The sequence below is a fragment of the Danio rerio genome, chromosome 12 (genome assembly GCF_052040795.2).
Source record: "Danio rerio strain M-AB ecotype USA chromosome 12, GRCz13ab, whole genome shotgun sequence".
NCBI classification, from domain to species: domain Eukaryota; kingdom Metazoa; phylum Chordata; class Actinopteri; order Cypriniformes; family Danionidae; genus Danio; species Danio rerio.
In genome coordinates, this window is record NC_141032.1 from 30,574,596 (window position 1) to 30,592,628 (window position 18,033).

The 18,033-nt window shown below is 36.1% G+C and overlaps 2 protein-coding genes across 5 annotated transcripts in view; both read right to left on the reverse strand.

Moving 5' to 3' along the window:
* Positions 1–18,033, reverse strand: part of ogfod3 (2-oxoglutarate and iron dependent oxygenase domain containing 3) — a 242,509-nt gene that overhangs the window by 157,430 nt on the left and 67,046 nt on the right. The gene's annotated exons all lie outside the window — the stretch shown is intronic.
* Positions 16,181–17,683, reverse strand: LOC147841419 (uncharacterized). Its single transcript, XM_087277208.2, has 3 exons — positions 17,438–17,683; positions 17,049–17,331; positions 16,181–16,915 (listed from the first exon to the last, which is right to left on the reverse strand). Exons 1-3 carry the CDS (start codon positions 17,614–17,616, stop codon positions 16,256–16,258), a joined length of 1,122 nt encoding a protein of 373 aa, XP_087133334.2. The 5' UTR covers positions 17,617–17,683; the 3' UTR covers positions 16,181–16,255.

Sequence of the window (18,033 nt, forward strand, 5' to 3'; positions counted from 1 at the left end):
AAACAATGTCAATAATGGCATAACTGTGGCAACTTGGAGATAAATGCACTTAAATGTCACAGATGGTGCAGTTGGTTTACTATAGTACAACTTCTATGCATAACGAACAAGATTTAAAAACAGAGTGTGTATATCCATATAGCAGTTCATGTTGGTATACACAGGAACTGCCTGTTAACATATTGTTCCAACAGTCAAGATTACTAGAGTACATTGGGCCAATCAGCTGATTATTTGGCCTTATTGTAAACAACCCTTAATATAAACACAGCACTTCGACCTCAGGAGCGCAGAAGATAATCATGCTTTTAGAGGCTTACTATTTTTAGCAGCAACAAGAGATTACATGTTCTCTATGGTGTCTCATTTTGGTTGGCAGTAATTGCACAGGCAGCAGGAGCCTGCCAGGCAATCACATTTGCAGACAATCAATGTACAACCCTTTAAAAACACAAATATAGGTCAAAACGTATATACGAGGAACAAAGGCAAACAATCAGAAACCGGAAAATGCAGCAGTAATCAGTGAAGAAATATATCCTCAACGAATATGTTACAGTAAATATCCTGCACAGTACAGCAGAATGTTGAAAAGCTCAGATACGACAGAGAAGACAAAAGCAGATTAAATCAAATAGTTTAAAAAGAACTCATTGTCACATTTAACTGGAGCATTTTGCTCAAAACAATTAAAGCTAACTCTGCAGAGTATTAAATACATGCAACCTGGAAGCACAAGCCCAGAGATGAGCTGCATGCTAATAATGTGAGAGATTAAACAAACCGGAAAAAAAAAAGAGAGATGAAAGAGAAGGCAAGAAGCAATGGGAGACAGTGGCTGAGCTAAAGCTTGCTAGAGCTTTGCCAAAGAATGCAATCTATTTGAGCTTAAAAAGAAATAATTACTAATAATAGGTTTGTACACTGGTAATCAAAACTGTATAGTGATTAACCTCTCTTTTAATTATTGAGAAAATCCTTTATTATATTGGACACGGTTGGATCACAAGATTGACTAAAAGAGGATGACTATATAGCTTATAAATATAAAATAATCTACTCAACAACTACAACAATAAAAGCACAGAGGAATATTTTTGTTGAGGCTCTAGTGTTCACACTTGTAGTTTTTTCAAAACATACAAAACATCAAGATACAAAACAAAATAAATGGCCTTTTATGATATATATTTTTCAACAAAAAACACCAAATATACTAAATAAAAGGCCTAACAAGGATCAGATACCAGCATTAATTTATTCATTCATTTTCTTTTCAGCTTAGTCCCTTTAATAATCAGGGGTCGCCACAGTGAAATGAACCACCAACTTATCCAGCATATGCTCTATGCAGCGGATGCCCTTCTATCTGCAGTCCAACACTGGAAAAGATACCAGCATTTACACTTATTTAATTGAACCAGAGTTTGTTTTATGCAAACACCTGCCAAGTATGAACACACCCTTAACACTGTAGGCTCTATTTTATCAATCTAGGCGCAAAGTCTAAAGCGCATGGCACAAAAGCATTAAAGGCATGTCCAAATCCACCTTTGCTATTTTAAGGATGAAAAATAGGTTCTGCTCCTCGGGGCATGGTCACAGGGTTGTGCTTATTCTCCTAATGAGTTATGGGTGTGTTTTGAGCATAACATGCATTAAACAGTTAAACAAATCTGCAGCACAAGGATAAAGAACGAGCCTCCTCTATTCAGCCTCTTTACTATCTCTTTATTTTTACTCGTTACTCCTTTATTTTCCTGAATAAGGAAACGGTGTTGTACGCACTCCACTGAAGACATTCATTAGCCTACATATTTAATTTTATTTGTTAAGCACAAAGATTTGTTTCATTTCTAAATTCAGTTCTAATTTCAAGCAAACTAATAAATGAACAATAATAACGAAGTGTGGTCAAAACATTACATCCAAACACACATCCTATTCTTATTCCCCATATAGTGATGCATCCGTCTCCAAAACCTGACAGGTGGACAAATCTAAACTTATTTTATTACATTTATTCATTCATTCATTCATTTTCTTGTCGGCTTAGTCCCTTTATTAATCCGAGGTCGCCACAGCAGAATGAACCGCCAATTTATCCAGCACGTTTTTACGCAACCCATCTCTGGGAAAACATCCATCCACATCCACTCATTCACACACACACACTCATACACTACGGACAATTTAGCCTACCCAATTCACCTGTACCGCATGTCTTTGGACTGTGAGGGAAACTAGAGCAACCAGAGAAAACCAACGCGAACACAGGGAGAACATGCAAACTCCACACAGAAATGCAGAGGCTCGAACCAACGACCCAGCGACCTTCTTGCTGTGAGGTGACAGCACTACCTACTGCCCCTATTTTATTACAACAAATATAAATATATGTAGCATAAGTAATAATAATAACATTACACAAAAGCAAATTTTTTTATCAATAAAGTTGAATAAAAACTGAGATGAGGCATGGAGACAGTGATTTTCATATGTATGTAAAAAATAATAATTTTTGTAACATTTTAATACTTTTTTTTTCATATGTAAAGATATTTGTGTATTGCTGTGTACATCCAGTATATATCAAGTAATGTGAGTGTTTGAACTCATATAGGCGCATAACTAACGATCTCTGTGCTCTTATTTGGTTAAATTGTGTTTCCTGACACCACTCTAAGACAACTTGTAGTTTTTTGTTTTCATGATAACCTTTGCACAAAAGGTCATCCAGGCAGCCACGATGCCAGTTAAAGAGCTAACGAGCTATTGTTAAAAGCAGCAGATGATAAAACTGCAGAGCATGCTTTTATAAGCAGAACAGTTATCTTATAATTATCATGCCTGATCTGAACAGCCCTTCACTCTGTTTTACTCATGGCAGAATTTAATAATAAGCTCTCTGAACAATTACAGGAACCCCATTAATATGCCATTTAGATCGACTGGTTCAATAAGTGGTATTGAAAAGCAAGGCATTTCCCTTGAGGTCTTGTTTTTTCTACCTCACATTCAGCAAGAGTCATTGACAATAAATGCACATGGGAAATATCTCAATGTGAAGTTTAAATTCAGTTGAAATTAAAACTAGTGGCAGTTAAAAACCAGCAACTTTTTTTTAACAATTATAAAGACAGAAGATTATCGGTTAATCAATACATATTTTTGCACAGTTCCTTACACAATTTTCTGTAATGGCTACAAAACACTTGTCATACTGCAGTGCAAACATATGATGTCATAATGGTTCCACTAAGAAGCTGAAAGAATGATAAACACATTCAGACATCTATAATTAAGTTGCCAAAACAGTGGTATTATGCCATAAACTAATTTATACTGACACTAGCATCACATAACCAGATCCACATGCATGGCAATTCTGACCTGGCAAACTTGCAACACTGAACGATCGAGTATGAGTGCGGTGAAACACGAGTCAGAGAAAATGCTGCTTCAGTTTTTAGCCTTTTTTGGTCCCATGCTTGATTATTTAACACATTTCTTTTGGGATATGGTTAACACTTTACAATACTAGTGCATTAATATATAATCATCTACAATCCCAAGTCAGAAAACGTTTGGATAGTATGGAGAACACATTAAAGGAAGAAAGTAGGGATTTTTCTAATTTTAATTTGACTTTGTATTTTATTGCAGACAATATGAATACAAAATATTTCATGTTTTTTTCTGGACAACTTATTTTCATTTGTAAATATACATCCTTTCCGGTCATTTAGACCTGCAACACATTCCAAAAAATGTTGGGACAGGAGCAGTTTAGGGCTAGTAATCAGGTAAGCTGGGTAAATGATAATGTGATTTGAAACAGGTGATGTCAACAGGTGATTGTAATTAATGGTACAAAAGCAGCATTCAAGAAATGTCTAATCCTTTAGGAGCTAGGAGGGGCAGAGGATCGCACGTTTGCCAACAAATATGTGAGAAAATGATTGAAATGTTTAAAGACAATGTTCCTCAAAAAAAGACAGAAATACATTTGGATTTTTCACCTTCAACAGAGCATAACATCATTAAAAGATTCAAGGAATCTGGAGAAATATCAGTGCATAAAGGACAAGGGCGCAAGTCTACGCTGAACAACCGTGATCTCCAATCCCTCAGACGCCACTGCATCAGGTATTATCATTCATCTATAAGTAATATAGGCTTAGGACTACTTTGGCAAACCTTTGTCAAGTACCACAATACATAGGTACATCCACAATTGCCAAGTAAAACTGTACTGTGCCAAAAGGAACAGTAAAGTTTTAGAGTGCAGTTGTTAACAATGTCCAGAAGCACTGTTGACTTCTCTGGGCTCAAAGGCAACTGGGAAGGACCATTGCACAGTGAAAATGTATACTGTGGTGAGATGAATCAGTATTTCATGTATTTTTTGGGGAAGCTCTGTGCTAGACACCAAAGAAGAAAGACTGTAACCAGAAACAAGTCTAAAAGCCAGGGTCTGTCATGGTATGGGATTGTGTCAGTGCCCTTGGCAAAGGTAATTTGCACTTCTGTGATGGCACAAATAATACTGAAAAGTACATAGAGATTTTAGAGAATAATATGCAGTCTTCTTTTCCAGGGATGCTCATGCATATTTCAATAAGTCAATGCAAATTGTATTTTCTGCAACGACATATAAGTCAAAGTAAATTTAGAAATCACTACATTGCTTTTTATTTGTGTTTTCCACACAGTGCCTACTTTTTCTGATTTGTGGTTGTATTATTAACTAGACCATGAACTAACCATTAAACTTTAATAATTAAATCATTCAACTTTATCAATAACCTATTTTTTGCAGTTGTCTTTTATAAGTAATGAGTTTTTTTTCTGATGTGATGGTTTTTCCAACATGGGCTCATTTTGAAAACATAGCCTTATAAATGTTTCTGAAGATAGCAAATTAAGTGGCCACATTTCGTCTTTAAAACTAATGCTATGGGGCGGTATGATATTGTTCCTTTTCGCGCTTACCAGTGACTGATTACCTCCATGTGAACAACTTTTTTGCTGTTACCAGTTTATTTGGTAGCTCAGCAGACTTGATAGGCAGAGCAGAGTTGACCACAACGACGAGGTTCGACTCCGGTGAAAAACGGTTCCCAAAAAGCAGGTAAGGCAAAAACAGAGGCCAAAAAATTAAATGAACAAGTAAACAGGTTGAGAATGTGATAAAATCTGAAAATGTGGTAAAAAAAAAAAAATCAGGCAAGGGCTTTTCTTTTTCTGGATATCTTTTTGAAACACTGAAGTTGGGTGTAGGGAAGTAGGTGGACGAGTTAATTAGTACTTTTTAAAACACTATTGGTTGGGTTTAGGGAAGAGGGGGGGTGAATATCAGTTGGTTGGTCAGTCAGTCATGTAGTTAGTCAGTCAACAATGGCCTCTGGTGGATTTACATGAGATCTGAAAAAGCATACACAGCAGCCTCTGGGGGATTCAGGAAAACAAAAACTGCAAAAAAAAAAAATTAGCTCCTGGGAAGTATTTGGCTCTCTCCAGAAATGTATATAGGGGTATGTAATCAGAATGAGCCAGGGTATGGTTTTTCATGATTCAGTTTACAATAACTCATTATTGTCTGAGCATCAGCATAAATTAATATATATTAGTATAGCTATTGTAAATTGTGTCTGGTTTATAACTCACTAGTTAGTTTAGAACTGGAAATGGGTTCGGACCTAATTTTTATCCTTTTAGACGGGGTTGGGCCGGGCTTGGGCGGTAAATGAACAGTCATGTGATGCATTTCGATTAGTGTGAGAAAATAATCAAATCGTTTGTTACAACATTAAAATCTATCTCTGCAAAGGTGAAACATATGATGACGGAGAAGTCAAAAAGAGCAAATTTTGGCAGCGGTCAGGACAGCCTCCAGTTCAAAAATAACAGTCATTGTAGCCGCCAAGTCATTTCAGCGGTTACTTATACACTGCGTATTACGGTAGAGCGCTAAACAGCAATGTACAACAAGCTGACAGGGAAGATGACGAGGTCACTCGCTACATTGAAACTGCTGCCATGGAAAATGAAATAGATGTTCTAGGCTGAGGGAAGATGAACAAACTATTTTACCCAAAACATGCTAAATTAGCCAAAACAGTATGCAGTAGCATACTGTCAGTAGCAGCAGCAATGAAAGGGTGCTAACTTCAGTCCTGCTCAGTGAGTGCAGGACTGCGCAAAAGCCATCTACAGTGCATTCAATAATGTCTCTCCACAAAAACACGTAGCCTAATCTTGGTGAGTAAAGGATTTTCAAATTATTACTCAATATTAATTAAACCATATAATCAAAATGTAGACAGAGTATATAGGCTAATGTTGGCATTATTCTTTTATTATTCAGCTTCCCCGTCGCCTTATTGCCAGATTGTGAAGAGAATTGGCGAAACAAATCCCAAAGAGCCTTTATCTTAATTTCGTTATTGCCAAATACCAGTCATGATTTAGAATTTATTTTAATTTAACTTGTTAAGAAAGACTTATTTATTGGTGTGTTGGCCGATTTAAAGGCTAAGTGTATGTACCCAGGCCTATTCAGAGTGCTGAGATGTTACAATGTTACAGAGGACTTATTTTATTTCTGTGTTTCAACTTCCAAGTGGCCTATAGCCTATGTTTGTTATGAATAAATAGTGTTATAACGATATATAAACGACTCATTCATTAAAAAAAAAAGGCAAAAGAGCTGTGCACATTTGAACAATGTCGGGCTGTAAACGGGTTCAGGCTTTTTAAAAGCTGTAAATCAAAATGTACTGGTCGGGCTCAGACCGAATTCTATCAGGCTCGGGCCTAACTTTTATAGCCCAATTACAGCTATAGTTTAGTTCGGATCAACCACTGTTCATTTAGTACCAGGTGTAAACTGAGCATAAGATGAGCAGCATTAACTAAACAATTCAGTTATGTATAAGATAATCTAATTTTGACATGATGTAGTGATGATGCAGTATTAAATTTGATATTTACCAGCAGCAGCAGCAGCAGCAGCAAAAAAAAAAAAACACATTCATTAAAGTCATAATTTCAATTTGTTGACAAACTTACAATGGATAATTAATTTCATTGTTGATTAGAGCATACATATGGAATCATGTTGCCTATTGTGAAAATCATTTCTAACCCTAGAAGGTACATTTAGCAAATTGGTACTGAGTGATCTTCAAAGAGTTATTACCACAGCATGAAACCTCGCAATCTTGACAGAAGGCTGAAGCTCACAGTTTGCTTATCTAATTATAAACAGCATGAAGGTCATTTGTTTAAAGACATCTGTGTGTTATTTGATCAGGGAGATGTGTAAAACCATGTGTTCTGGAAATGCCAAAGCAGGGTCCATCACTGAGTGCCTCTGAGCAACACAAAGCCTGTCTAAAATGGGAAGCAAGATGAAATATCACCCCCAATGGAAGACACTCAAAGCAGATGACAGAAAAAAAGCTTAAAATATTAAGTATTAAAATAAATATTTAAATAAATTGCAGATTTAATAGGCATTCTAGTGCTTTCTCACTTAAGTGTTGTCATGACAGCAGATGTTGACGGCCTTTGCGAAGTCTCAATTTTTGAAAACTTGTGATGACACTCCTCTGCATATTAACTGAATGGAAATTAAATAGGCTTTTTGAAATCACTTCCAGACAAATTATTTAATAATTGACTGAGGCCATGTCTGTTTTGATAAGGGCCTTTTGCGAGGCTTCTTGGGGCTTTTGAACCAGGAGTATATTAATGTACTACACAATCAGGGACAAACACACACAAAGTTGCAAACCATAATGAAGTCATACTGCTTCCTTTTAGAGGGAGGAAGTCCAATAGGCATATTTCAGACTTGTACATCTATAATTAAGCTGCCAAAATAACAGTATTTTGCCTAAAGCACTTTTGTGTGTTGTATTGTCAGAATCCTCCCAGGACTAGGCACAGGCAGTAATTGAAAGTCTCGAGAATTGGATGACTTTATCACCTAGCTTGACTACAGTTACTTGTTATACAGTAATAATTCATTTCAAAGCACAGGAACAGCCAAAGGTTAAGTATTAGCTGCAATGCATTCTGTTAGGGGTTGTGCTATTTCAGAATTTACTTTCTTTCATGTTTGGTATAGTGCAGTCATCATTATGAACATCATTATGGAACAGATGGAGAAACGTATTGAGCTATTATGTAAAACCAGTGCCCTTGCAATGCTAATTTAAATCTAGACACCTCTCTTTGCACTAGCATATGCACAACATAAGTCTGATTCAATTTCCATACAGTAAATGTTTGTTAGGTTGCCCTAATTAGGGCATGCAGAACTGTGGAAACTTCTCAATGACAGCAATGTAAAAAGAATGCTGTCTACACTTATGCCACAGTATGCTAGTCTGTCTGTCTCTTGAGAAAAGGGAGAGACAGACAGACTGGCAAGGCCCTCCTAGTTTGGAGAGACATCTCAATCACCTTGATTTTTGAAGTGTTGTTCTACATGAGGTGAGGTTTCATCTGAAAATTTAACTGTAACAGGTGAAAACTTAAAAAAAAAAAAATTCAACACAAATGAAGTTTTTTTTTTTTCAACTTAATACCTAATTTATTGTAGTTTTCAGTAATAAATTAAGTTTAAAAAAAAAACTAATTTCTTTTAAAGGGCCATGAAACCCCCTCGTTTCAGCAGGGTGTTTTCACACCTCTACTTGGGGAAAAAGTCAAAAAAATGGGCGTATCCAGCTCTGTTTAGGGGGAGTGTCGGAGGAAGTAAAGAGGCATGGTGTGGGAGTGTCTATTTGGGCACGCTGAATTTCAGAGTCAAAACACACACCCACATGGGACAAAGTGACTGTGTTTACATGGACATCTGTAGTCGAATTATTTGCCAAATTATTAAATGGTGGATTTTAACTGCAGTTTGGCTCTTTCATTCAGGGAATTCATTCATGTCCATCGCGACAATTGAGATATTTGATTCGAGGAACTGCTCTAAGCGTGTATTTTTTATGCAATGTTTGATACCGCACAGCGAATGAGAGAAAAAAAACCTCAGCATTTCCCGGAAACTTAGATGCACACAGCAGGTAGCGTCAGAAAGCCGCTTGTGTTATTCCGGTCACAATATCCTACACGAGGTTATAGTTTTGTTGTAGTGCTAACATATTTACACTCGGTGCAATAGTTTGTTCGATACGAATAAAATACGAACTGAATAAACAAAGAGCACTGGTCGCTCACCAAATCTCTAGAGACAGGACAATCACCAGCAACTAGAGCCGCTTCTTTATTAAGAGGAGACTACAAGCGAATCTGGATCTCAGCGTTTGCAGATGAGAACAGCTTTCAGGTAAACAATAATCCTCCTTAGACACGCAAGTTATTGTTGTCGCGTGTGCGTACACTGTTAATCCACACGTGACTCCAGCTGCGCTCTCACAGAGAGAAAATGAAAACAAAACTTAACTGCAGCAAACTATAAAAGCAACACTTCACGCTTGTTTTGCCAATACAACTGTCTCTGTTGTCTAAACACTATGACAGTAATGAATATTAATGAAGTTGCACAATAGAGCGCGCTGATTGGTTTGAACCAAGCCTTACTCATGCATTAATGCAACACACTATAAGACGGTATAAGATACACTCTGGCACAGACGCCCAGTCTGCACGCTGGAATACAACGCTATTATGTCATGGCCGTGACGCAGCTTCAAAAATTTGTTTTAAACCGGAAGTACGAATTTGCTTGAAATAACGCAAAAACAACCAATTTACACTTTTTAGTGAAATATAGGTGTCCTAATAGTGTTTTTAGCAGTGTGGGACACATATATGAATGTCAACAGCCCAAAAAATGTGTTTTGGTGTTTTGTGACCCTTTAAGTGTAGCAAGTTTAAAGGACACCCATGGCCTTAATATACTTTTGTAAGCTGTTTGGACAGAACTGTGTGTAAGTAATAGAAACCAGGGCTTAATATGTGCTGGAACAAACCTCAGAAATCTGATCCGGCACCTCATTGTACAAAACCCTCAACGCCCAACCCTAAACAAATTACAAATTAAACACTGATAGAAACCTAACAATTCTCTTTTTTAAATTTCTTAAAGTTATAATAATTTTCAAATCTTAGTGATTTGAGTCCCACTGCAACATGACGGTTTTCTATAATAACATGTGTCCACACTCGTGGGAACATTGGAGAAACCACAGGGTAAAAAAAGAGCTGCAATGTATTCAGACACCAAAATGGGCAGATTCTGGAGGCTATTATAAATTATCTGATGGGTATTTTGAGCTGAAACTTTAAAGACACATTCTGGAGACATTAAAGGCCTGTCTTGCATCTTGTAAAAGGGGTAAAATAGGTGCCCTTTAAATGAAAAAAAATTCACTTCTTACAGTGTTTCATGAAGATCCATGTAAAGCAATATTTGTAAAGCAATGAAATGTTTAGATGCACTAAAAGCAAACCAGAAATTGATTTCTTTTGTAACATTTATACAACAACTAGGTTCAAAGGTGACAGAGTGCATTGATTTATTATGTTATGTTTTTTTTCTGACATCTACATAGTAGGTACATTGTGTGGCTTTGGTAGGTTCATAAATTCTCCAGAAATGGTTTTATATGCTCATTTATAACCACAAAAATTACCCCTAGAATAAAAAGCATGGTTTGACCATATTTGGATTGGTCATGAATAGGGATGTTTGAATAATGCAAACAATTCGCAATTGCGACTGAAAATGTTGCACTTAGCTAATCGCAAGAAGCTGCGATGTGAAATTTATAAGTAATTTCCCCCACCCAGAGCAAACGCGTGACTGCCGTCTGTGTCTGACAGTCTTACTAGCCAATAGAGTGAGCTCTATTTCATTCTGCCCAATCAGTATTGCGCAACCAAACTATGTGGAATGTCCACAATAAAAACAAACAGTAAAGCACAGACAAGTGGGATGATGGCGTCTGCCGCTTCAAAAGCATTAATAGATGAATTCATATAAAAGAAAAAGAGCATGTCGGTAATATGAGAATATTTTGGTTACAAAGTTACAGACATTGAACAAAGATTGTCGCAAATTTGTTGCCACAGCACTAACAAATACAACAACCAACACCTAAAAAAGCACCACAGGTAACAGGTGATAACTAATGTCAAAACTTACTATTGTTTGCTCTGGAGAAAAAGTAGTGTTCAATTTCTGAATGTTTAAAAACAAATTTAAATAAACGTTGAAGTAATTTATTATCTTTTCAGATCTTTTTTTTAAGACTCACTGCATTTTAGAAATAAGAAGCTACGATACAAAAGATTGAGCTGAAGCTTGACTACAAAATTAAATTGCAAATCAAATTGAAATTGCAATATCTGTTAAAAAAATTGCAATTAGATCATTTTCCCAAATCGCACAGCCCAAGTCATAAATATTAATGAGCTCTGCTCGGATGCTCTGCAACTCATGCCAGTGTCTGCTTTACACACGCACAAACTGCATAAAAATAAAATTAAATAAACCCATGCAAAATAATCATACTTGATTTGTCAAAACATTTAAACAAACTGAATAGTCAAATGACAATTGTTTCAAATGAAGCAGAGTTGAAGTTTACAGTTATGAAGCGAGTGAGCTAACTGGAGGCAACCACTGCAATTCTACTTCTATATTACTGCTCCTGTAAACTATAATTTTACCAGAAAAAAAGGAAAAAGTAAAATATATATATATATATATATATATATATGTATATATATATATATATATATATATATATATATATATATATATATAATATATATATATATATATATATATATATATATATATATATATATATATATATATATATATATATATGACAGCACAGACAGTAATCAACCTCCTCAAAAAGCATGCATTTTTGAAGTTCTACTCCAGAAAAATCACAGACAGAGCTGAGTGATATGACACAATGCATAAATGTGTTAAACACTAACTGTATACTCAGCAGTCTACATGTGTTTGCTGCCTCATTAAACGTTATAAACATATCACAATATACACATTAAGTTAAGAAAATATACATTAAACAGACCTTATGCTCTTCTGCGTGGAACTGAATAAATTTACAATCCACATATCCTGCAATTTGACAAGCTGTAAACAGATGAGATGCACGGCTTCCAGTTTCACAAAAAGCTAATTTACTCTTCCTGCCTCTCCCATTTTCAAAATAAAAGTCTCACGTGCATAGAACATTTATTAAAATTTTAGATAGACTTAAAAATTAGTGGGAAAAGAAAATTGTTGTAATCTTATTAGGAAATGTTGTAGTCAATAAAAAGGAGCCTGAGGCACGCATATTAATAATCCAGGTGGAACATAACAAACTGTTTTGATCCAATTTGTCAGTATTCACAAGGATTTAACACTTGTGGGCTTTACATGAGAATGAGGAAACGATGGTGTTTGATGTTCATGTGATGTCATTTCCATGTACTGATCTCTAATTATTCAGCTATTCTCCAGGTGTATCCAGATTGAGATATTTCATTATAATTATTAAATTAATAACTAATAACTAAATGTGCCTACTTAAACTTCAGATAAAATCAATTGCAACGTTTTTGACCTTGTCAGAACAGCAGTGTGTGCAAAATCCTTAAGTCCGCGTAATCCTTGAGACCTCAGCTGTATGTTTGATCTGTCTCCTCCCACCACACCCCCCACTGCTCAGTCATTACATCGATTAAAAAACAGGATCACAGGACATGCAGTCACATCAAACAGGAAGAACTCATATGACACTTGGAGAAGATGAGAACACTCTAGCACCAACAGAGCAAACAACAAAAAGCACCTAAGGGCAAATGGAAATGATCCGACAGAGCGAAACAGAGGAAAAATCCACTGAAGTCCCGAAGATATCCATGGCAGAATATGCTGAAAATTCAATGATATATATAGATGATGAATTCCAACCTTGGTTTCTCCTTGGGCACATCATTAGCTCTGGTGATCATCGTGCAGTTCTGAAAACCCGAGAGAAACTTTACAATGGAATAATTCCACTCATGTTTTAATAATTTCTGTGGAGACCTTGTTAAGGCATCATTCTTTTCTCAAGATAAATGCCCCATGAGGAACAAAACCAGAAAAGGTCCTGGTTTTGGCGACGTCTACGCTACACTCATCCAGATACATTTGAATACAGAGCTACATTTTGGCCTTCTGCCTACAGTACATGGAAACAGCATATTTGTCCTGCATAAATAGCTTGAAGATACTCTCTCAAGTGGATGAATCTGTTGTAGTGTGAACGGTGAAAACAGATATTTGAAAAAGATTATTGCGCATATATATATATATATATATATATATATATATATATATATATATATATATATATATATATAAGATAATATATAGATATGATATTGATTCTATATATTGTTCTGTCTTATGTGCCTGTAATATGTTATTCACATTCCCTTTCAGAATATTTAGTCACAATTGCTGTCATGCGGCAAAATGTGAAACCAAATATATGTTAGACCATAAATAGACTGGAATTATGTACAAACTATCATCTGATGTCTTGATTTTTTTTTTCGTTTTTTTTTTCTTTTGCCAACAGAATAATTATGCTGTACTTCCAGGGGTGTTTAAGCAACATCATTTTCAATAATTTACTATAATTGAAACATTTTGAGTTTTGGCCATGAAAACAGCATCATCTTGGGGCCTGAAAATGCAAACTTTTGAAAGTGGACAAAGTGTTTACAGAATCATGATTTTGTGAAAAGCGTATGGATTGAATCCACAATATCAAATATATCTCATTCAACAGCTTCCCACAGCTTGTAAGGATTCACTTCAGTTGTCTGACTACTTGCATTTTCAAATTGCATTATGAGACTTTGATTTCCCCAGGCAACATTTGAAAATGAAAAAAACACAGTTGAACAAATTGATTTTTATTGGCAATTTTTGTTGTTTGAAATAATATGATGCATAAACAATTTACTGTAATTCACAAGACCAACCAAGAAAAAAACATCTTAAAACTGTGAATAAAAATCACAAAAGTTTTTGTGACTTGTATATATAGTATAAAAATAGAAAATGAATGACTACTGCTTTCAAGCATGAATTTTCAGGACAATATAGTATAGCAAACAGTATGTGTGTAACATTTGTTTTTAAATAAAAAGTCTTGAAATGTGAACAACTTAAAAAAAATTAAAAATCAAAGGCTGCTTCTCAATATGCGTTAATTATGCGATCTTAGGTCCTTGTGTTCTTGTGTAATGTCAACAACCACCAAAGTTAAGTTCCAAAACTCAAGACTGCAAGAACAGAGGAAGCTTGAAGCAACCCGAATGCGTTCTTGCACCCTGATCTCAGGAGAAAACATAAGTATTTTAGGTTTTGTTAGTTGGCTAATTCGTACAGTTTAGCCATACGAAAATTTATGTTTTTAATAAAGAGGCATGGCACCCAATCCCACTCCTAAACCCAACTGTCATTAGGGGATGAGCAAATCATACTAATTTGTACGAATTAGATTGTACAAATTCATATGAATTAGCCACAAAATTAAAAAGTTATGACTTGCTGTGAGATTGCATTGGTTTTCTTGGTACTGAGGATGCATGCAGATTTAAGAACTGAATTTACTCGAGAAACCCCAGAAGTCATTGCAACTGAATGAAAGAAGTAGGAAGCACAGCATTTTATATAGATTTATTATTAATCTTCAGAGGCAAAACTTATTTGTTTCAGAAGTTTCCCTAAATAAGACTGTGAAAGTAAACATTGACATGAAAATCTTAATAGAGGCTTAAACTCATAAGGTGGTTTATTTGCTTGAATTTATTTTAAAATCTGTTTTATTTGTATCGTGCAAAGTATATTTGTAAGGTTTTTGTGCAAACTAATCGTTGAATGTTATAATGTTTAAGTAATGTTTAGTTAAAAATTAGTAAATGTCATGTGACCATCTGGAAGACGGAACCTCGTTTCTCTCTTTTTTTTCCAGCATCTCATTTCTCAAAGCACGTGTTCTCTGTTTTTACGGTCTCCTGAGTTTGTTCTTCCGAGCTGACCTGGCAACATCATTCTTCACAAGAACACGAGTACGTTCTCTGCGTTCTTGGAATTGAGAAACAGCCAAAGAATCAGATGCTTCTGCAACCCCACATTGCAGACAGCGAATGCATTTATAACCATGCATGTGGTAAAAAACCATTTGAAGCTTGTAGAAAATAACAATTTTTCAGTGAGTTTCTATAGACCGAAAACAATGGGACGTGAATGCAAAGCAAAAATAATACAAAAGCACAAAAGAAAAAAAATGCCAATAAAGATAGATGGTATTCAAACAGAATCTGATTTTTCATTGATATTGCATGTGAAAGCAACTCGAAACAAAGCATGTATATTCTACCACTGTACACTGAAAAGATAAAGGGAAAAGCAGCCACAAATAATGCTTTTGTTCAAAAAACAATTATTCTACAGTTTGAATAGTGAAAGTGATTTTTTTTTCAGTAAGGAATTCTGAAATTCTGTGGCAAGCTGTTTTAACATTTAATCTGTAAAGTTTACTAGTATACAGTGCTCAGCATATATAAGTACACCCTTCACAAATCTATATTTTAAATTCATATTTTTACAGTTTTTTACAATGGCTATGACACTTTTTTCAATACATTTAACAAGTTTGCTAAACTCTTAACGCAGCAACACACCTAAAATACACAATTGGCAAAACAGTTAATTTCATGCTCAAAATCACACATTATAAACTAAACCTCTAAACTTATTTTCAAAATACAATAATAAACGAACACACTACACCACATCTAACAAAACACTATAAACATGTTTCAAAATGACATAATTGTTCAAAACACTAACACATGTTCTCTTCCAACAGAAACATTTAGTCAATCAGAAAACACTGACCATAAAAACACTATCATCAGCTGACATTACAGAAACTCCAGTAGTTTATGTGTCAGCTCTGCCCTCATATTTGAAGCCTCTTTACAGTTTTGTGTTGTTGGGTTTAGTAAATGCATGCACTTTGTTTCTTTTGCTGCAGAAATTCAATACAAAAAACAACCATCTCAGAGCAGCTTTATAAAATGTACAGTTTATGTAAAAAAAATAATAAAATACAGAAACAGAATTGCTGCAGTACAGACTTTATTTGCAAAAATAAAACAGAAAAAAATGGAATTATAATAAAATTAAAAAAGTAATCCTCTATTCTGCCCGGTCTTCTGCATTTGGCCACATGTTCTCATCCACATCACACCTAATATCTTCTCTGGCAAGGCACCGTGGGAAGAATCTTTTGGCATGCCTTATCCACCCCTGGCAGTGTTCAGTTGTGATGTCTTGGCATGCAGCATCCATTGCATCCAGGAGGGCCATTTGGTCATGTGGACGATGGTCAAAAACCTTCCATCTCCAGGCTGAGAAAAACTCCTCAATAGGGTTGAGGAAAGGGGAGTAAGGGGCAAGGAAATGGGACATCATCCTCGGATTAGCGTCAAACCAGGCTGTGACTGCACGAGAATGGTGGAATGCCACATTGTCCCACGTGATAACATATACAGGCAAGTGGTCTCCCACCTGTCCCCTTTCCACCTCTGGCACCAGTCTTTCATGCAGGTCTTCTAAAAACAGGAGAAGGCGGTCGGTGTTGTAGGGGCCAATCTGACATTTATGCAGGAGTGCACCATTGTTGGAGATTGCGGCACACATGGTGATGTTGGCTCCTCTCTGGCCCGGCACGGTAACTGTGGCCCTTTTGCCTATTATATTTCTCCCACGGCGACGCCTTTTCGCCAAGTTGAAGCCAGCCTCATCAACATAGATTATTTCATGTGGGACTTGATTGGCCTCCAACTCCATGACTCTCTGAAAGTAATTAGACACATAGATGTACAGTACAGCATTTACACTATGTACTAATGAACTCCAGGTTTATAGAGTAGTTTACTTCAAAACACACTGTGTATATTAGAGTAATGACTGTATTGCATAACCTTACCTGGACATATTGGTGACGGAGTTCTTTGATGCGCTCACTGTTCCTTTCAAAAGGAACTTTGTATAGATGTTTCATTCTGACTCTGTGTTTAGCTAGAGTCCGAGAAATTGATGTTAAGCTAATTGCTGCAATATTCCCAAAGACAAAGTTGTCCTCTACAACTCTGGACTGAATTTCCTTCAGTTTTATTTCATTGTCAGCAATAACCATGTTGACAATAGCAAGTTCCTGTTCTTCATTCAGGAGCTTTCCTCTGCCCCCTGAGGGAGGTAAACGTTGAATCCTTAGAGGGACAAAATACAGATACTTTTTAGAGACCGGAGGCATACAGTTACTCTAATACAGTAAATGGTTAGTTACACTTTACTGTAGGAGAAGCAATATCCTACCTGTTGGTTTCTCTGAAAATGCGGACAATGGATGCCACTGTGTCCCGGCTGAGATTTGGCTGTACTCGTTCACCAGCCTCTCTGTATGATAGCCCGTGGTTTATGACATGATCAATAATAGTAGCTCTTATCTGATCAGTTACCCTAGCTCTGGTCCTTCTTTGAGCGCCACCATGCATTCTAACTCCTCTCCTTCTACCTTGCCCCACTCCTCTCCCTCTACCTTGCCCCACTCCTCTCCCTCTACCTTGCCCCACTCCTCTCCCTCTACCTTGCCCCACTCCTCTCCCTGGTCCTTGTCCCACTCCTCTCCCTTTACCTTGTCCCACTCCTCTCCCTTGTCCTGGTACTCGTCTTCCTCTCCCTCGTGCAGGCATTCTTTCTTTCTTTCTTTCTTTCTTTCTTTCTTTCTTTCTTTCTTTCTTTCTTTCTTTCTTTCTTTCTTTCTTTCTTTCTTTCTTTCTTTCTTTCTTTCTTTCTTTCTTACTTACTTTCTTTCTTTGTGTTGCTGTATATTGTTCCTTTTCCACACAAGATCAGCTCAAATAGTCCTCTTTTATAACATATGATCATGTAATTGGAAAAACCTTAACACC

Bases quoted from the DNA above. Each gene is read 5' to 3' on its own strand.
- LOC147841419 (XM_087277208.2), bottom strand. From the start codon at position 17,616: ATGCATGGTGGCGCTCAAAGAAGGACCAGAGCTAGGGTAACTGATCAG. The intron at 17,332-17,437 runs GTAGGATATTGC...TGTCCCTCTAAG, and splicing joins ATTTTCAGAGAAACCAACAG to GATTCAACGTTTACCTCCCT. The intron at 16,916-17,048 runs GTAAGGTTATGC...AATTACTTTCAG, and splicing joins TCCGTCACCAATATGTCCAG to AGAGTCATGGAGTTGGAGGC.